Genomic DNA, 22,115 nt, shown 5'->3' on the forward strand with positions numbered 1-22,115 from the left:
ACAAAACTCAGAATTATCTCAAATTTAGTTAGGGTTAACTATCAGATTTTGTGACCTCAAATTTTGGCCAAAATTAAAAGTTTAGGGTTTCTCTAGGGTTTTTTATGGGAGGTCCCCAAGTGTCCCAACTGGGTTTTATGACCTATATCTGGCATAACCCTATTAAATTGACAAAATAGGCCACAAAAGTCGAAATTCCGAAATGGTCAGAAAACCACCAAACTTACACCAATGGGTCTTTGGATGGTCTACATTACGAATTGGGGGTTATCTTGCCCCAAAAAACCCATTTTCTAACTTTATTGGGGGCGAACCCCTGAGAAAGAAATGGACACAAACGACGGTTTTCCCAAGATATTCCCAATTAGGGTTAGGGTTAGGGTTAGGGTTAGGGTTAGGGTTAGGGTTAGGGTTAGGGTTAGGGTTAGGGTTAGGGTTAGGGTTAGGGTTTAGGGTTAGGGTTAGGGTTAGGGTTTAGGGTTAGGGTTAGGGTTAGGGTTAGGGTTAGGGTTAGGGTTAGGGTTAGGGTTTAGGGTTAGGGTTAGGGTCTAAGGTTTTTACGAAAGATGAACAGTCTGAGATGAACAACCACGTGGTAGGGAACATCAATCTGATTGGTCGAAGTATCACGTGGTTGTTTGCGCATGCGCTATTAATGTGTGAAGTTAGGTCTTTTCATTATTCATTCAGGATTCGGATGAAGAGGATTGTTTTTGTAAGGTTTGCTTTTATTATGTATTTGTTAGCAGAATTTAAATATTTTTGAAATCATTTTTGCGCTGTGTTGTGATTTATTAATTTTAGTGAGATTTGGAGATTTGCAGTGTCATTGTTGATCATTAAAGGTATCTTTTATGTTTTTAATTTTTTTACAAAACAGTCTAGGTTTTGTTAAAACTATTTTATTCATCCTATTGACATTGAATTGATTAAATATGGTTGCATTTTGATATTATGATTGGTCAAATTAGTGAGTTAATCATTTAGAAATTAAGACAGAATTACATCGGAGTTAAATCAGAACGGAAAACTATTGTTTAATCATTCCATTTAACATATGTATAGAGGTAACTGTAAACTCGGAGTTAACTCCGAGTTAACTCCGAGTAAACTCTAATTTCATTTTTTCTGGGCTTGCTCTCTTTTCCTATTGACATTGAATTGATTAAATATCGTCTCGGCAGAAAAGTCGTTAATTTAACGTTACATTAAACCGGGTTATTCATCCATATTAAATGAGATGTAGGAAAATCCCAATGGAACTGTAACCTTTTTAATCATTCCATTTGACGTATGTACATAGGGAAGGGTGAAGTCAGAGTTAACTCCGAGTAAACTCTAATTTCATTTTAAGAATAGTCAACCAATGCTTTAGGAACGGGCAAAGTCAAAGTTACTTGTTGATCATTTTAACTGGTATCTTATATATATTTTTGATTTTTTTTTAAGTAGTCAGTTGAGTTTTTGTAAAAAATTCATTATTTATTGTATTCCCATTATATTGATTAAATAACTTGACTCGACATAGAACCGTATTATTCGTCCATAGTATATGAGATATAGGAGATTGAAATGGAAATCATTTAAGAACTAACTCTGAGTTACACCAGTGTAAGGTTTAGTCCGAGTAAACCCCACACTTACAACAAACAAGAGAAAACCTCCTTGAATGAAGTATTTATGAGTGTTATTACATTAATTAAAGACAAATAAAATAAAATATAAGCTTGGGTTCAAAATGAGATTGTTAATAAAGTGAAATAAACACATTCCCCTTTCATACATTGTCTTTTCAGTGGTTTTAATCAAATTTTACCCTTACATCAGAATGTCACAATGTTTATCTAACAAGAGGTTTATTTACCTTACAGCGCTCACCTGTGTAAAAGGCTTCAAGTGTGTTTGTATAATGTAATGGTACAAGAACAGAGTTAGGTTTATATAATTAGCAAGGCTCTTGCTATTATGGTTTCAGAGAAGAAGATATTCAAAGTTTCTTATATATCAGCATGTCGTTTATACATCTCACACCCAGAGATGTGGCTATTTCTGACCCTAGGGCAGTAATTTGAACAACAGTAAAGAGTCAAACCCTGATATCAAAAACCAAATATCAAGGCTCTAGCTATTATTGCTTCAAAGAAGAAGACTTTTAAATTTTGATAGCTGAAAACATATTTTTAACCATAGTGGCCCATATGTTCAATGAACCAGAACCATTTAAACAACTTTGAAAAAGGCTATCCAGAGATCTTTTGTGTAAAGTTTCATCCAAATCCAATCTGTGGTTTTGGATGAGATGTCATTTAAAGAAATTGTTGATGATGGATGGGTGGATGCACACACAATGGAAGACGGACACAGCGTGATCACAATATATCATTATGAGCAGTCTGTGCTTAGGCAAGCAAAAAAAAAGAAAATACAATACAGTTACATGAAAAATTTTAATTTGGTTTTTACAGTTTTACATGGGTGCCTGCATATTCTTCATGTTCATGTAAGCATTTGAGTAATTCTATACTAAAGCACATGTTTACCTAAAAAATGACAAAATACATATTGTTGATCTTCAAACCAAATACGCATTTTTGGTTGAGTTTACGGTAGCAATGACAATTTTCTTGAGTAATGTACCCTTTGGACATTATCTAAGGCTGAGGCAAGCATGTAGGTTTACCCGACCTTCAGTAAGCCTGTCTGATGGCTTATTCTCAACAAATAAATAAGGAAAGGATGAGAATGAAAGATAAGTCTTATAGAATTATTGACATATAAATCTGACCCTAAGCAAGGTGACAGTGAAGGTCAAGCTAAGTACCAAACATAATCTCTGAACATTCAGTTTATCAGGATATAATTTGTCAGATATTCACTGATAAAAATCAAATTGATATTTTCTTTTTATCTATAAATGTAAAATACTGACTGTTGTGATGAAAACATCTAAATATAGGTATCTACAAAATATGAAAATCAAGCAATAGATAAAACCAAGAAATAATCACATGGGGACCATGAAGGTCTTAATTCACTCACCTTCGCTTCATAGTTCGAACAGGTAAAAGCACCCAATAAACATTTCTTATAAAATAACTTTAACAAGAGCTCGTAGAACACGAAATGCCCCCCTTTATGCATTCAGTAACTGCACAAGAAACAGAAATCATTTGATCACTATGCGCTGGACATTTGACGTATTGACCTCAAATTAATGATTATGGGTCCTTTACCAGTCATAAGTGACCTCCGTATCAAAAGCAATCTTAGACCAAAGCATTCTCTAGTTATTAGGCCAAAAATGTTCTAGTGTTCTGGGTCAATGTGACCTTGACCTTTTACCTACTGACCTTAAAATCAATAGGGGTCATCTGCTGGTTATGATCAACCTCATTATTAAGTTCCGTTATCCTAGGCCCAAGCGTTCTTAAGTTATCCTCCATATACGGTTTAATTGTTCAGGGTCATTGTGGCCTTGACTTTTGACATACTGACCTCAAAATCAATAGGGGTCATCTGCTGGTCATGACCAACCATCCTATTAAGTTTCGTGATCCTAGGTCCAAGCGTTCTCAAGTTATCGTCCGGAAACCATTTAACTGTTCCGGGTTACTGTGACCTTGACCTGCTTATCTCAAAATCAATAGGGGTCATCTGCTGGTCATGATCAACCTCCTTATCAACTTTCATGATCCTAGGCCCAAGCATTCTTGCGTTATCATCCGGAAACTGTTCATCTGTTCCGGGTCACTGTGACATTGACCTTTGACCTACTGACCTCAAAATCAATAAGGTTTATCTGCTGGTCATGACCAAGCTCCCTGTTAATACTCATAATCCTAGGCCCAAGCGTTCTTGAGTTATCATCGCAAAACCGTTTAACTGTTCCGGGTCACTTTGACCGTGACCTTTGACCTACTGACCTCAAAATAAATAAGGTTTATCTGCTGGTCATGACCAAGCTCCCTATCAATACTCATAATCCTAGGTCCAAGCGTTCTTGAGTTATCATCCGGAAACCGATTGGTGTACATACAGACCGACATCTGCAATACAATATACCCCTCCCTCTTTTAAGTGGGGCATAAAAATTGGCCTGCAAATGTTTTCATTCAAAACAGCAATACATGTAGACCTGTTTTATTAACATACTAAGATGGCTTTAACAATATAAGTGCAGGGTTGCTATTGGAGTTTGAAATTTTTTGTATTTTCAACATTGCCTAATTTTCTGATGTACTGGAATAATGTGAATAATCTTGGTAAAGAATCATCCCATTTGTGTGAAATGATTAAATAATCTGTCAAGTTGTTTCTTGGAAGTTTTAACTATATACATAATGGGAAAACTGACCATGTCCTCTGGTGTCTGTTTTTGAGGAATTTGACTTATTTGAACAGCTGTAGTTTAGGGTAACTGTTCGCCAATAAGACGCTGTTTGTCAACTGTCATTTGTGTAAAATTATTCTATAATCAGGCAAGCAGTTTTTTAGTTCCCACTATTTATATACATATAGGGACAAAAGATCATGCCTACTAATGGCCACAGTTTTGAATTATGGAACTTTTAACACACTCAGTACAGGGTCTTTTAAGGAACAAGCTTACAAAATTATTTCAATATTGGTCCAGCAGTTTATAACAAGAAGTTTTGTTAAGGTTTAGCAGTATATCAAAAACCACAGAAATGTTTAGTGACAAACAACATCTTTACAAACAACCTATCTGTCCAGTACATTTTTACTGTTCTGTGCTGTAGAATTGGATACTTCAAATATTCTAAGAGTTGCCCCCCTCCCCTTTAAAAAAATGCCATTTGTTAATGAGTTCTTAAAGGTGCTGAACTGCCCAGAAGCATGGCCCCTTCATACAGTCCCTTTCCGGAATTCAATAAATATATGAGTAAATTGACAATGGTTTTTTAGAATAATATCAATGTTTTATATGCTGTTTAATTTTCATGTAAAACAATTCTTTCTTTCTATGATTTAATGATGTTCAAACTTTTTTCTCCAAAACATGGACCCTAAGTTACAACTATATATTTACAGGGAAAAGTAACCAAAGAATTGTTAGATGAATCTGATTATTTGACCAAGCTCTAAGGTAAATTTCTGTGAAATTATTCCAAAATCTGACAACAGAAGATGTCATTTGAATATTTCTAACTGACTCCATAAGCAACCAAGCAGAACCGTTTGGAAAACTTTTGAATAGAACCATACCAGGAGAGATTTACTACAGATGACAGACAGTGATCACAAATGCTAAAAATACTGTAAAGCAAACAAACAGAATATAAACATTCTCAACAATCTATTGTTGTAATGATAGGTTTCCCTAACAATACAAGCATTCACAATTTTCTAAATAACACAGTCAGTCAACAAAATAAAAATACATATTTTTTAATACAATATGGTTCATCTGCGCCTGGGTCTTGCTGCATGATCAGTTGGTATATCCTTCACAGTAACACCTTTGACTTCAAGTTCCTCTGTCACCCTATCCAGATATGTAGGGTCGGGATACCCAAATCTGAAAAATGAAAAGATTACCACTATCACAGAGGGTGACTGAACAACTCAAAATGTTGCTTGAAAGTCTCAAAATTTGATGTGACATGCCATCAAAAATGGAATATGGCTTGACAAGAGACCAACCAATGCCACTCATATTATCAACATAGCTCCCTATATACTTTGTACCAGGGGAATGATAATAAAAGGATTTGTATAAATAATATCACATCATCTTGATAATATTATCTATTAGTTACAGTTTGTTTGACATGCAAAATACATTTACCTACTTCAGTCTTAATACTAACCCAAATACTCATTATAACTCAGAAAGTGCAATATTTGGACATAATACAAAAAATGTGTTCAGAGATATTAAGCAGTACAATGTTGTGACAAAAGATAATTCCTACCGAAAATAGAAAGGAATTCAAAATAGTTAAAAGTAGAAAGGATACTGTATGAAACAATAGCATATCAACTAAAGCAACAAGGAGATGCATTTTCTAAATGCAAAATCATGTCACAGGGTGTATGACCAAAGATGTTATTTTTTAGGTTTTAAGTTTAAAAGTGAAGACTATGATTATGGTGGTCAATGCATGTCATCTATATATTTCAGTTTAAAGATCTTGCCTGAAGGTTTTTTTGAGTGTTAATATGAACTAAATGGGGTCATTTATGTGGGCTATCCCATTAAAAATTCTGTTCATTAAGGTTTTAAGTTAATGTGGGCTGTATGTGGAATGGTAAAATCTGGTTATTCAGATTAAGGGCTATAACTCCAGTGAAAATCACTGAACAATAACATTTCACTCCTGGAAAGCAGTAAAGGACAAGTAGCACAGACATCATAAAATATGACAAATCAATGGTCATAACTCTGCTGAAAATCATTAAGCTGGAACATGTCAATCATATGCACAACTACGCTTCACCCTTGAGGTTTGGTGAATTTCGAACCAATGGTACAGGTCTTGCAGTATAAACACTGAAAAGTACAACAAAGCAAGGGTCACAGCTCCGCTGAAAATCAAAGGACCAGAACATGCTGAAAATATGCATAATTAGGCTTCGCAGTGATCACTCCTTTAAAGCTTTTGTGACATACAGACAGACCGACTAATGGACAGTATAAAATCACTATGTCTCCCCCACCACATGTGGGAGACATAATAACACATCAATCAATAGTCAGACTATACAAGTACTCCAACTTGTCTTAATGAGTGTAAATGTAAGGATTTATGGAGAAATGAAGGTGCTAGAGACTGTTAACATTACAATGCAACATTTTTCTAATTACAGAGCATACAACTCTCAATCTGATTTTAACTGGATAGAGATTTCATTAATATATATATATACTGTATGTAAATATGATTTGGATTTATAAAGAAGTGATTCATTTATTTGGTTGGGATGAAGAATTCAACGCCTCGAGTGAGGCTCGAACCTACATTGATAAGGGGCAAGTGATTTGAAGTCAACGACCTTAACCACTCGGCCACGGAGGCCCCTATTAAGAAGTGACAGTGCTTGAGCATAAACATAATGAAATATGGAATTTTTGATAAATCAAGAGCACACAACTGTAGACTATCTAATCCCATCCGACCTATTATATATCTTAATTTCTTTTATAGAGGTACACTTTCTGCGAAATATGAACAGGATTGAATAGGAAATGATAGTGCTAGGGTTTACACATATTGCAATATAATTTTGTCTCAAGGGCCAATAACTCCACTAAAAACAAGAGGTGTATCCCATCATAATGTCCTGTCCTATTTTTTGTCAGAATATCACTATGAACATGACCTTTGACCAATCAACACCAAACACAATAGGGGTCCTATTGACCATAGGCAATCATCCTATGAAATTTGTGGATTGTAGGCTAAAGAAATCTTTGGATACTGCGCAGAAAGTGTTTTCAGTCTAGATATCACTGTGACCTTCTCTTTTGACCGACAGACCCCAAAACAATAGAGGTCATCTACAGACCACAGGCAATCATCCTATGAATTTGAAAACAGTTGGCCAATTACTCAGTAGAAAATGCGAGCTCTAGAATGTTATATAGGTCTTCCTATTAATTGACTAGCAACAAACTCGTCCAAAATTTTTTTAGGGTAATATTCTGTCAAAGTTTAATTAGGACTGGGCTAAAATTGTAACTTCTAGAGTGTTAACAAACAAACTGTTGATAGCACACGACAAAGGACACAGGGTGATCATAATAGCTCACCTTAGGTACCTTAGGAGAGCTAAAAATATGTCCCTTCTTCAAAGAGACTTATAGAATGCTTTGGTACAATTACACTATTCCCATATTATAATGCACTGATCAATACAACCACAACAGTGATAGTACATCCATTCAAGTAAAGTTCCATATATGGTTGAGCAAACTCATCTCTTCATAACTATTTGGAATACATTATTTTACTTTCAGTAATTCTCATATCCTAAAAATGAAAAAGTTACTTTTTTACCATATTTCTAATATAAATTACATGAAGTGTAAAAACTCTTTCAATTGATAATTGCAAATGGTCACAAATAATGGTTCATACTGAGAGTGTGGTTTAGGGTCTGTCTTGTGGTGTATATCATTCCATGTTATCACACCATCTGCACCAGTAGTTCTCGACCTTCCAATGGTGAAGACTAACTTCCTTTTAAATGCTACTTTGAGCATATCACAAATCTCTCTTCCTTTCCTATTGTTTGGAAGATATGCTGTTCTTGTAATCCCTTTGTATCTTTGACCAGGACATGGATGATTATCCTAGAAATAAAACATAACATAGCTGGTGGCGAATAACTTATCAAACAATAAACAATTGCTATCTTTAGACAATAAGACATTATTATGTATACTGATTCATCACATGTTTGACGTCGCGCGATTGTGATAAAGCCATTGCATAAAAAAGACAAGAGCACCGCCAAGCGGGGCAATATACGCCCGAAGGCTTACATCATAGGATAGAAGCAAAATTTTAAGAACTTGACTGTTGTAGCCCCAAAGGACTGGAACAACAAAAGAAAAACTTCAAAAAACAAATCTAAGTCCACAAAAAAAATATTCAAAGTCTACAAAAAAATCCTTATCGGGTACAGGTATGTAAAAATACACCTTAAAATTGGAGGTACCATCCATGTTGTACCGCAGAAAAGTGGTCTCGGTTTTTCCCTACGGCCAATAATAAAAAAGTTTCAAAATAAGCTATTTATAGTAACATAAAAGGGAAGTAATTCAAAAAAAAAATTATTGTAAGTACAAAAAAGAGATCTGCCAAATAAAAACAAGAGCACTGCAATGCAGAGCAATATACAAAAAGCAAAGTCATATATGACCTTTGACCCTTAAGTGTGACCTTGACCTTGAAGCGAGTCATCCGGAACATGCGCTCTGCACATCGTTACAATGTGGTGAACATTTCTGCCAAGTTTCTTTGAAATCCTTCCAGCAGTTCAAGAGTTACAGAGCGGACACGAAACAAGCTGACATGACTTTTGACCCCTAAGTGTGACCTTGACCTTCAAGCAAGTCATCTGGAACATGCGCTCTGCATGTCATCTTGGTGTGGTGAACATTTGTGTCAAGTTTCTTTGAAATCCTTCAAGGGGTTCAAGAGTTACAGAGCGGACACGAAACAAAGTGATATGACCTTTGACTCCTAAGTGTGACCTTGACCTTGAAACAAGACATCCAAAACATGCGCTCTGCACATCGTCTCGGTGTGGTGAACATTTGTGTAAAGTTTCCTTGAAATCCTTCAAGGGGTTCAAGAGTTACAGAGCGGACACGAAATTGCTAACGGACAGACGGACACCAGCGTCATAACATAATACGTCCCTTCGGGCGTATAATAATACACTAGTGTAATAAGCTTTGACATTTGTGACTTTTCACAATGAATTTATTAAACGAGTTGAATAAAATTGATAAAATGCTCGACAGAGCCTCGGATTTTATCATTTTATTCAACTTGTTTAATAAATTCAATATGAAAAGACACTCGTGTAATATAATGTTATTAATCAAGCAATTTCATATTGGCCTTGTTATTTGTCCAAGGGTTGTCGTATTGGCCCGAGGCCGTAAGCCTAGGGCCAATATGACTGCCCGAGGACAAATAATTAGGCCAATATGAAATCGCTTGATTAATGATAATATTATTATTCAACTTTCGACTGTTGGCGGTAACAGTATAAGAACCTTACGGCAGCTATGCGCATTCAGGTGAAAAATCTTGAAAAGTTGTTTAGACTTACTTTAGAAATCTGAGAATCATTTTAGCAGGTAAAACAGAATGAATTATATGAAGAACAATTATTGTTGATGTGATATAATCAAGAGTAACAAGTACTTACCTTACTTTTTGAATTCCTATAGCGAGTTATCTTATCATTTGAACAGTGATAAACCTGCTTTAAAAATTTCCTTTTATGCTGCAGACAACAAGACACAAAATTGTACACATATGTGTTGATCAAGATAATACAACCAACCAAGCACACATTATACAATCCCATGCCTCGTTTAATTCTTATTCGAAATTGTTTGCAGTTCACAACTGACACTCTTGTTCGCCAATTTATTCATCCACTTTCCAGCCTTTGAATCGCTATTTATCATTGCACATAGAGTCCGCACTATCAAAATGTCTGTTAAAGATAGGTCTCATCCTTTTAATTAATCTGAGTTTCCCTATTTTCTGAGAGGAAACACTTGCATTTTACACAATACCGAATAAGCGAAAATATTGTTGTAATCTATGAAGACGTACATACCGCTCAGTCAAACTTGGTTATTACATGAACATGTTAGATGATTTTTTTTCTCAAAATGTGAAAAAAAAGTAATCTATAACTCTGATGTAAAATGAAATGGCATCTTTTAAAAATCTAACGTAAGTGACTTCTCCGTATTGGCCCTCTCTTTAGAAACAATCAAAATGCTTGAATTCCGTATTGGCTCTAGAGATCATTTCTACAAAATATGTTTAAAACCTGGTTAATAGTTTCTGTCAAGAAGATTTTTAAAGATCTTTTTTGGTTGCCATTTTTTGGTTGCCATGGAAACCAAAGTTCAGCATGGATTTCAACTCTCTGGGTAATTTTGAAAGGGGGCCACCCAAGGATCATTTCTGTGAAGTTTGGTGTAACTCTGCCCAGTGATTTTGAAAAAAGATATTTTTTAGAAATTGTAAACACAGGACACACGACGAACATCGAGCAGTCACAAAAAGCTCATGAGCCTTTGGCTCAGTTGAGCTAAAAAGTTGTACAAAAGTCTTACTTCTTGTGTTCCATCAGGAAATTTGTAAGTTATCTCTATCCTTCCGCTACTTTCAAATCCTGCGCAGGAAGCCCTATCATTGATAACTACATCCATCTGCCCATATGGCTGATCCCCTGAAAAATAAATCAAAGGAATGCAACATCACAATTAACAGCAGGCGAAAGACTTTCATTCCTCTTTATCATATTGTTTTCATACATATAAATCTTTCCGAGAACTTAAACTTCTGCTTATGCCATTTTTATGCTCACAATACAATTATCTATACACAAGAAAAACAGGAAAAAATTCTATGAAAGATTTAAAAAAAATATTTTTCACTATGGGTATTTTTCATTGAAAAAAGTTCACAAAAGTAAATATGGAACAATATTTTTTTTTTCATTTGTACCCATTATTGTAAGGATAGAGTATTACAAATATGACTATGATATCAAATAAGTATATAATAAAATCTGTAAAAAGAAAAAAACGTATTGTGCTGTCTTGATGTATATTTTGGTTGGTATTTATAAACAAGAGGACCATGATGGTCCTGAATTGCTCACCTGTCCCCACGTGGCCCAGTTTTGAACTGAGTATGACGTCGTTTTTTCTGTTATTTGACATAGAGACCTAGTTTTTGAGCTCATGTGACCCAGTTATGAACTTGATATCATCAAGATCAAAATTCTGACCAATTTTCATGAAGATCCATTGAAAAATATGGCCTCTAGAGAGGTCACAAGGTTTTTCTATTATTTCACCTAATGACCTAGTTTTTGAGAGCACCTGACCTAGTTTTGAACTTGACCTAGATATCATCAAGGTGAACATTCTCACCAATTATCATAAAGATCTCATGAAAAATATGGCCTCTAGAGAGGTCACAAGGTTTTCTATTATTTGACCTAATGACCTAATTTTTGACCGCACTTGACCCAGTTTCGAACCTTACCTATATGTCATCAAGGTGTTCACTCAGACCAATTTTCATGAAGATCCATTGAAAAATATGGCCTCTAGAGAGGTCAAAAGGTTTTTCTATTTTTAGATATACTGACCTAGATTTTGATCAAAGTTAATCCAGTTTCAAACTTGACCTAGACATCATCAAGATGTATATTCAGACCAATTTTCATACAGATCCCATGAAAAATATGGCCTCTAGAGAGGTCACAAGGTTTTTTTATTATTTCACCTACTGACCTAGTTTTTGACGGCACGTGACACAGTTTCAAACTTGACCTAGATATCGTCAAGTTGAACATTCTGACTAATTTTCATGAAGATCCATCAAAAGTATGGCCTCTAGAGAGGTCACAAGGTTTTTCTATTTTTAGACCTACTGACCTAGTTTTTAACCGCAGTTGACCCAGTTTCTAATTTGACCTAGATATCATCAAGATGAACATTCAGACCAACTTTCATACATATCCCATGAAAAATATGGCCTCTAGAGAGGTCACAAGGTTTTTTTATTATTTGACCTACTGACCTAGTTTTTGATGGCACGTGACCCAGTTTCGAATTTGACCTAGATATCATCAAGGTGAACATTCTGACCAATTTTCATGAAGATCTCATGAAAAATATGGCCTCTAGTGAGGTCACAAGGTTTTTCTATTTTTAAACCTACCGACCTAGTTTTTGATAGCACATGACCCAGTTTCAAACTTGACCTAGATATCATCAAGGTGAACATTCTGACCAACTTTCATAAAGATCCCACAAAAAATGTGACCTCTAGAGTGGTCACAAGCAAAAGTTCACGCACGGACGGACGCTGCGCGATCACAAAAGCTGTCACTTTGTGACAGGTGAGCTAAAAAGCAGAAAATTATGAAAATGTTGAAAAATCGCTGGCAGTTTCAGCAACAGCGGGTGTGTTCAAAACAATTTTTCACAAAAACAAGCCTGGTGACCTATTGTTTTTATTTGTTCATTGTTTTCAGCACAAATTTTCCTATCATATATGTGAATTAAAAAAAATTCTATGAAAGGAAAAAAACTATAGGAATTCTCTTTAAGTCAAATAAGTATTTCAACAAAGTTCATTGGATTTTTGTTACAAAAAAACAAAGAGTCTTTTAAAATCAACAAGAGGTACAACTTTGCTCACATGAGGAGGACTTTCACCTTTTGACTGAGTCTGATGAACACCCATAAGCAAATTATTTAAAACTACTGGAACCCAATATATATGTCTACATTTCTACATGCATTTTCAGTTTTGTTTTCCTTCCTTCTACAATGGCCAAAAAATCAGAAATGAGCACTACAGGTGTTTTTACGATATGTAAAACTTTTTCTATTTCGGCTGTGACGGCTTTAATGGCTTTAAAATATTTAACAACTAGTGCAAACCTGACAGTGTCTAGTCCATGAACTTTCGTGTTTGTTTGTTTTGGGTTTAATGCCGTTTTTCAACAGTATTTCAGTCATGTAACAGCGAGCAGTTAACCTAACCAGTGTTCCTGGATTCTATACCAGTTCTAACTTGTTCTTCGCAAGTAACTGCCAACTTCCTCATATGAATTATCAGTCTGAGGAAGAATGATTTCAGACACAATGTCTTTTATCAAATCGTCATGGAGAACATACACCCTGCCCGGGGATAGAACTCGCAACCCCGCAATCTGTAGACCAACGCTCTCTGTACTGAGCTAAGCGGGCGGGCATGAACTTCATGAGAAGTTTTTTAAAAACTTTCAAGTTCTGGCAACCTCTTCCTGCAGTCAAGCTGGAACTTCAGGAAGAACCATGACCCCATCTAATAACACATCCAGCAAAGGTGTTTTAAGTATTTCATGAGAAGCTGTTTAAAGATTTTCTGTTTTTAGCTCTAATAAGTGAACATCTGAACAAAACGGAAAGAAGTAAATAGCAGCAAGGATGCTTTAGAATAAGTCCAATGGAGATCCATCAAAATGTCATTTAAAAAGTTCTTTCTGTGTTAAGCTCTGGTAACCCTAAACAAGAAGCTCAAGTGGGCCTAAGTCGCTCACCTGAGGCCAACTTTGACCTAATTGCAGCATTCGGCAGGTTATCTTCCCAAATGATTTAACAGGTGTCGCTGCGGGCGAATAGGTCTTATCATGTGGTGTACTCTCAGCTTTTCTCATAGTGTTAAAACTCTTTTATTAACCTTTCATGAGTTTGACAGCTAAATAAAATAGTGATTAAAGCAACATGCTTCCAGATCATTCAACAACAATTTTTTTTAAATTTTTTTAGATATCTTGAAATAAATGCTATATTTCTTAAGAAGGCTTTAAAGCTTAATTACTGACAAACTTTATGTTACAGAAACACATGAGAATTTGCTGTTTTTACTACTTTTTACGATGAAAATTGAATAGCACTTGTCACGTTTTTACTCCAGGTAAACTGTCTCAATTATAAATATCTATAGTTTGAAGTCATTATTCACTACTTCAGCTATAGCGCTATTGGTTACGACGATGGGAAAATGTCTTTATTTCCACGGCGGTCCGGGGTTCGATTCCCGGCACGGTCATATTTTTTTCTTGATTTGGAACTTTTAAAATATTTTAGAAACAAAAATTCATATTCTAATAATTCTAATAATATGACCAAACTTCAATTTGAAAGAAAGATTATTTTTTAGCCAAATCTGGAGGCATGCTGCTTTAAATTATTTAAAAGGATATAATCACGTTATTTATCAATATCATTTATTTGGATAGCTGTTTCTTCTGTTTTTAACATAAAATTTAAAACCTTGTAAAATTTTCATCATTTCAAAATGCTGGCCAGTAATATATATCTGAAATATTGTTGTAGCATTTATTTTAAGCGAGTCACATTTCCATTTTATTTATGAGCAAAGTGGGGCTAGCTAATTTAGCTTGCTGAAAATATTGCTAAATACCCCTGAATGGATGTTATGTTTCAAGTAGACAATGATTACCCTGGATATATTAAGTTTGCATCAAATTCCTATCCACAGACTGAATACTGAATGTTAGCATAACAAGAGGGCCATGATGGCCCTATATTGCTCACCTGAGTGGAGTTGCTTGCTTGAACAAATTTCTTAGCTAAAGCTTTAAGATCTAGGCCTTCTGGTTTATTTTTAGCAAATTTATGAAGATTTCCCTATGCACAATCAAGTAACCCTGGGGCTGGGTCAATTTGACCCTGCGGGGTCAAGATTTGAACCATGGTTCATACAGGACATGGCAAAAAAAAATTCAAGGACTTTTCACGGACTTTTTAAGGACTTTTTATGGATTTTCAAGGACTATTTTAATCGCTTTAAATCTTAAATTACAAAACCATTTAGGCTCTTCATAAGGCATTATGACAGAAGAAAAGTTACAGAACAGTTTTATTTTCCATAAGCTACAATAGCATATCTTAACCTTTATGAGATCTTCAATGGGATTACCTTTTATGAGCTATATTTGCCTGTATACATACTTAGTACATGTTTCTTATAAGTCTTTCAAGCTCTCAAGACTACATTTGTAGTTTTCAATTTGTCCTCAAGGGACTTCACTTCTTGTTTTCGCGTGTGATTTCAACGCACTTTCTCCCATAGTTCCGACATCAATGAGTTTATCACATACACTTATGCTTGTCTGACTTAAACTCCTTTAACCACGATGAATAATCATCCTGTGTAAGCCATTTATTGGCGAAACTACATTTATTTTTTGGGCCACTCATTGTTGTTGTTGATAGTCACGCTACAATGACCTTGCGCATAATATTTTAATGTTGTGAAAATCGCTATTCCATATCTAACTTCCGTACCGAAACGGTGTTCAACTAGCGTTCCCTCCGTGGGTGTGCATGTATTTTTATTTTACACCGTTTTTTCGCTCGTTTTGACTTATTTATTATTTATTTTTTGTATTTTTCCCCTACAATATGATTGCACCCCCGTTTTTAGCAAAATTTAAGGACTTTTCTACCTTTTTTTTCAAAATTCAAGTACTTTTTCAGGGGATTTTTGGAAGAAAAAAATCAAGGACTTTTCAAGGACTTAGGATCAAATTCAAGGACTTTCAAGGACCTGTGCGAACCATGTGAACAAATTTTGTAGAGGTCCACTAGGCAATGCTACATGTCAAATATCTAAGCTCTAGGCCTTCTGGGGTTTTTTTTAGAAAATTTTGAAGATTTTTCTATGTACAATCAAGTAACCCCATGGGGCGGAGCCAGTTTGACCCCGGGGTCATGATTTGAATAAATTTTGTAGAAGTCTACTAGGCAATGCTACATGTCAAATATCTAAGATCTAGGCCTTCTGGTTTATTTTTAGAAAAATTTTGAAGATTTTCATATGTAAAATCAAGTGACCCCTGGCGCGGGGTCAATTTTGAACCAGGGGGTCATGATTTGAACAAATTTTGAAGAGGTCCACTAGGCAATGCTACATGTCAAATATCTAAGCTCTAGGCCTTCTGGTTTATTTTTAGAAATTTTTTGAAGATTTTCATATGTAAAATCAAGTGACCCCTGGGGCGGGGTCAATTTTGACCCGGAGGTCATGATTTGAACAAATTTAGTAGAGGTCCACTAGGCAAAGCTACAGGTCAAATATCTAAGCTCTATAGGTCTTCTGCTTTTTGAGAAGAAGATTTTTTAAGATTTTTCTATGTAAAATCAAGTGACCCCGGGGTCATGATTTGAAAAAAATTGGTAGAAGTCCACTAGGCAATGCTTCACACCACATATCTAAGCTCTAGGGCTTCTGGTTTTTGAGAAGAAGATTTTTTAAGATTTTCCTATGTAAAATCAAGTGACCCCTGGGGCAGGGTCAATTTTGACCCTGGGGTCATGGTTTGAACAAAATTGGTAGAGGTCCACTAGGCAATGCTTCACACCATATATCTAAGCTCTAGGGCTTCTGGTTTTTGAGAAGAAGATTTTTTAAGATTTTCCTATGTAAAATCAAGTGACCCCTGGGTCGGGGTCAATTTTGACCCTGGGGGTCATGATTTAAACAAATTTTGAAGAGGTCCACTAGGCAATGCTACATGTCAAATATCTAAGCTCTAGGCCTTCTGGTTTATTTTTAGAATTTTTTTGAAGATTTTCATATGTAAAATCAAGTGACCCCTGGGGCAGGGTCAATTTTGACCCGGAGATCATGATTTGAACAAATTTAGTAGAGGTCCACTAGGCAATGCTACAGGTCAAATATCTAAGCTCTAGGGCTTTTTGCTTTTTGAGAAGAAGATTTTTTAAGATTTTCCTATGTAAAATCAAGTTACCCCTGGGGCGGGGTCAATTTTGACCCCGGGGTCATGATTTGAAAAAAATTGGTAGAGGTCCACTAGGCAATGCTTCACACCAAATATCTAAGCCTAGGGCTTCTGGTTTTTGAGAAGAAGATTTTTAAAGTTTTTTGGTTGCCATGGCAACCAGAGTTCTCCATGGAATTCAATTCTTTGAACAATTTTGAAAGGGGGCCACCCAAGGATCATTCCTGTGAAGGTCGGTGTAATTCTGCCCAGTGGTTTTCAAGAAGAAGATTTTTTTATAAATTGTTGACGCATGGCTGACGACGCACGACGGACATCAAGCGGTCACAATAGCTCACCTTGTCACTTCGTGACAGGTGAGCTAAAAATGTGCATGCCATGACATTGTGTCCTGTTAACTCTACGGGGTTTAAGAATATGTCCTTGAAGTAGACTTAACACTTCCTGCTCCCAATTGGGTGTTAAATATTGGACAGTCTGATGTTAATGTAATGTGTATAATAAGTTTTCTTAAAATTTTTTTCAATTTGAAATAATTTCTAATAGGTCTCACATTTTTTTAAGCTCTGCATATGTTTGGTCTATGTATTAAAAATCCTCCAGGTGTTTATTAAATGTAAAGATTTATATTTTGATATTCTTGTTATATTTCTAGTTTGTTTTCTATAGTTAAGAAATAAACGTGTATTGTCCGTAAGTATTGACCTGGCACTCATTAATCTTCGCCAATATTTTCAGGCGTTTTCGTTATTTTAAGTGATATTTGTGTCCTGAAAATATCTACATTGATCAAAATAATCAATTTAGAGTGTAGTGGTAAGCTCTCCGACTTGGAAACATGTTACCATGAGTTTGAATTCTTTTCTAACCATGTTTTAAAATATAAATCCTTGTGTTTGTATTTGTATCTATGATTATATATATTTTATGAAACATTGCATTCTGTGTTGCTAACAACAGTTCTTTGAATTGTCCGTTGAATGAATGAATGTGAATGAATGAATGCTTGTCTGGTCCTGAAGATTTTAAACAACATTTTGTAGAACGGTTTTATGTATGTAGAAGAATGGTGATCGATAGCAGCGTATTTTGCCGATAAATCATGATAAGTGTGACAAGTTTCCGTCTTTTACAGAAAAAATTTAAAAAAACCCAACAATTTGGTCAGACAGAGGGCTCGAACACTCAACCCTAAGTTTACTAGCAAAACGATTTGTCCGCACAGCTATATCTGCACATGATACATGATGGTATATAATTGACTTTTCAATCGTTATATCGCTGTTTAGGTTCGGACACCGAAAATTAATTTACGGAAACATACGGAATATTCATGAGTGCCAGGTCAATACTTACGGACAATACACATTGTCAGTGTTTTTGTTGAATAACAATATATTCAACTAATTGTTGGGTTGTTATCTCAAGAAGCAATGCTTAAGGCCTAACAAATATGTGAGTAACAACTTCCCCTTAAAGTACTGTGACAGTCCCACAATGAACAATTAAGAGATTGAACAAATGACCATTTTATTGGAAGTTTGTATTTCACTTTATGTGGGCAAGTTGCTGTGAATTTGAATTAACTGAAAATTAAAGAGGCAGCACCTTAAAATTAAAGTAACCTTGTCAATAGAAATCATTTATGCCTCACTGATGATATTTTCTTGAAATATATGAGAAAACAGCTGTAATAATTAACTGGGCTGATGGAAATTTGAAGGGAAATCTTATCACAAGGGCATATATTCTAACATTTTACAGTAATTATTATTATAATTTCTATATTATAAAAGACCTCATTGCATTAAGCTGTGTATGCAGATCTTTCCGAATAAGTTGTAACTTTAGGAATATATACTATCTATACTGACCCTTATTTAAAGAATATAGTCTGAATACTAACACAATGAAAAAAGGATTTTCCAAGGAGGGCATTTTGATATTGAAACGAGGAGTTGCGTTCAATAAACGCTTGATGCCCCCGGTGGAATCCTTGTCGATACAAAGCAACCTAAGTCCAAAACGAGGTCAAGGTCAAACTGAGGTCAGGTGATGTTGGAAACAGGTTACATCTGTATTAGTATCAATTCATTCTTGTAAGCGGTATTGATGCTAGACGAAACGGTTCCATTTGGTTAACCAAGAGATGGCCCATATAAAGCAACCTAAGTCCAAAATGAGGTCAAGGTCAAACAGAGGTCGGGTGATGTTTGAAGATGAGGAATGGTCACAGGTTACATCTGTATTAGTATCAATTCATTCTTGTAAGCGGTATTGATGCTAGACGAAACGGTCCCATTTGGTTAACCAAGAGATGGCCCATATAAAGCAACCCAAGTCCAAAATGAGGTCAAGGTCAAGGTCAAACTGAGGTCAGGTGATGTCTGAAGATGAGGAATGGTCACAGGTTACATCTGCATTAGTATCAAGACATTCTAGTAAGGGGTATTGATGCTAGACGAAACGGTCCCATTTGGTTAACCTCGTACAGATGGACGATCGAACGGACAGGACGATCACTATATGCCTCCCGCATCAGTAGATGCCGGGGGCATAAAATAAATATAAATAAAGCTCTTTCCCCTATTGCTCAAATGATAAACAGTTGAATTTTGATGACATTGTCGGATACGATCCAAATCTACTAATATTTTGAAAGGACAGCGACTGAATAACAATACAAACTTTTCTAGGACCTAGGATGTTTAAATGTATTTCTATTTTTAGCTATAGGGGCCCCTTAAATGGGCCAAGTGCCCCCATTTGAAGAAACTTGTTAGAGGACCAGATAATGATGCTTCAGACCATTTGATGAAGATCCATCAAGCGGTTCATGAGAAGAAGTCGTTTCAAGTAAATTTTCTATTTTTAACTTTAGTGGCCCCTAAAAAGGGCCAAGTGCCCCTATTTAAACAAATTTGATAGAGGACTGTATAATGATGATAAAGACTAAGACTAAGTTTGATGAAAATAAATCCAGTGGTTTATGTTTAGAAATCGTTTAAATGTATTTCTATTTATAGCTCTAGCAGCCCCTTAAAGGGGCCAAGTGCCCCCATTTGAACAAACTTGGGAGAGGACTTTATAATAATGCTACAGACCAAGTTTAATGATGATCCATCAAGCAGTTCATGAGAAGAAGTTAATGAATATGTTTACATTTTTAGCTCTAGCAGCCCCTAAAAGGGGCCAAGTGCCCCCACTGAACAAATCTGGGAGAAGACCTTATAATGATGCTATGATACATACCAAATATCAAAGGCCTAGACCTTGAACTTTCAGACAAGAAGATTTTTAAAAATGTTTTCCTATGTAAGTATAGACCCTGGGTGGGGCATCTTTTCAACTAAGGGGCATAATTTGAATAATCTTGGTAGAGGACCACTAGGCAATGCAACATACAAAATATCAAAAGCCTACGTTCCAGTTTCAGACAAGAAAATATTTAAAGTTTTCCCTATATATGTAAAACTATGGACCCCAAGGGAAGGGCTTCTTTTCACCCTATGTTAATAATTTGAACAATCTTGGCAGAGGACCATAAAGTAATGCTACATACAAAACATCAAAAGCCTCGGTCGTGTGGTTTCAGAAAGGAAGATTTTTAAAGTTTTTTCCTATACAAGTCTATATAAACCATGTGACCCAGGCCTGGGCGGGGCAATATTTGACCCTATTGGTATAAATTGAACAAACTTGGTAAAGGACCAATAGGTGACGTCACATACCGAATATCAAAGCCCTAGACTCTGTGGTTTTGGACAAGAAGATTTTCAGTTTTTCTCTATGTACCGTAGATACCCATGTATAATGCGCACCTGTGTATAATGCGCACCCCCGATTTTAGCCCAAAACCCTGGGAAAAAAACATTTTTGGTCAATTTTGAGATGGATGGAAAACGAAAGTAGAGTTTACATCGACACCGGTAATAAATTTTATCTCCACAGCGGAGAGCCGCATCGGTCTAGCGGTACTATCGATTTTTGTTTTCTCGAAAATAAAACCAGTAAAATATTGTTGTATTTGTTGTTTTACCTTTTTTAATTAACTATTTTGAATAAATAAATAGCAGCTGATTCAATATTTCAGAATGGTATCTTTCAAAATGACATGAGCTTCTCAATTCAAACCGATAACAAAAGGTGTGATAGTCTTTTTGTCACGATCAAATAGCCAGTAATTATCGGCAATTAACGTGTCACCTCGTGTCAATTATGTTGTTCACAGTTTGATCTCGGTTGACGATAATTCTCGATCTTTAATAAGTATCATAATTTTTGTGATTTATTAACATTTACTTCATCAAAATACTTTTAAATTTATATGAAATTAATTTTGTTTGAAAGAAAAGTAAACCATTCGATCTTTTACGGAACGTAACGGCAATCTTAGATTTTAGCGGTGACAGTAAGCGCGGGGAGTAGTTTCCCTTTACCAAAATGGCGAACATCGGTAACAAACTTGTTTTGAAGTTGGAAAATTGTCTATACCTGTGTATTATGCGCACCCACGATTCGTGGGTGGTCCCAGGGGTAAAATAACAGCGCATTATACATGGGTATCTACCGTAAGTCTAAATTAAACATGTGACCCCTGGGGCGGGGCCATATTTGACACAAGGAGGATACTTTGAACAAAATCGGTAGTGATGATACTACATACCATTTATCAAAGCCCTAGGCCTTGTGGTTCTGGACAAGAAATGTTCAAGGTTTTCCCCTATATAAGTCTATATAAACCATGTGACCCCTGGGTTGGGCCATATTTAACTCTAGGGGGATAATTTGAACAAAGTTGTAGAGGACCACTAGATGGTGTTACATACAAAATATCAAAGCCCTAAGCCCTGTAGTTTTGGACAAGAAGATTTTCGAAGTTTTTCCTATATAAGTCTATGTAAACCATATGACACCCAGGGCGGGGCATGGTATTAGACCTTAGGGGAATAATTTGATCTAACTTGGTAGAAGACCATTAGATGATGCCACATACTAAATATCAAAGCCCCAGCTACTGTGGTTTTGGACAAGAAGAGTTTTAAAGTTTTTCCTTT

General features: G+C 35.6%; 1 protein-coding gene across 1 annotated transcript in view; it reads right to left on the minus strand.

Moving 5' to 3' along the window:
* Positions 1-1,670: 1,670 nt before the first annotated feature.
* The window catches only part of LOC128559644 (uncharacterized), an 89,723-nt gene continuing 69,278 nt past the window's right edge, over positions 1,671-22,115 (minus strand). Inside the window, exons 8-10 of the mRNA XM_053551950.1 lie at positions 10,838-10,953; positions 8,103-8,317; positions 1,671-5,539 (exon numbers count right to left, since the gene is read on the minus strand). Coding sequence (XP_053407925.1) covers positions 5,425-5,539; positions 8,103-8,317; positions 10,838-10,953 — 446 coding nt within the window. The 3' untranslated portion in view covers positions 1,671-5,424. The remainder of the gene's footprint in view (positions 5,540-8,102; positions 8,318-10,837; positions 10,954-22,115) is intronic.

The sequence above is a fragment of the Mercenaria mercenaria genome, chromosome 9, assembly GCF_021730395.1.
Source record: "Mercenaria mercenaria strain notata chromosome 9, MADL_Memer_1, whole genome shotgun sequence".
Taxonomy (NCBI): Eukaryota; Metazoa; Mollusca; class Bivalvia; order Venerida; family Veneridae; genus Mercenaria; species Mercenaria mercenaria.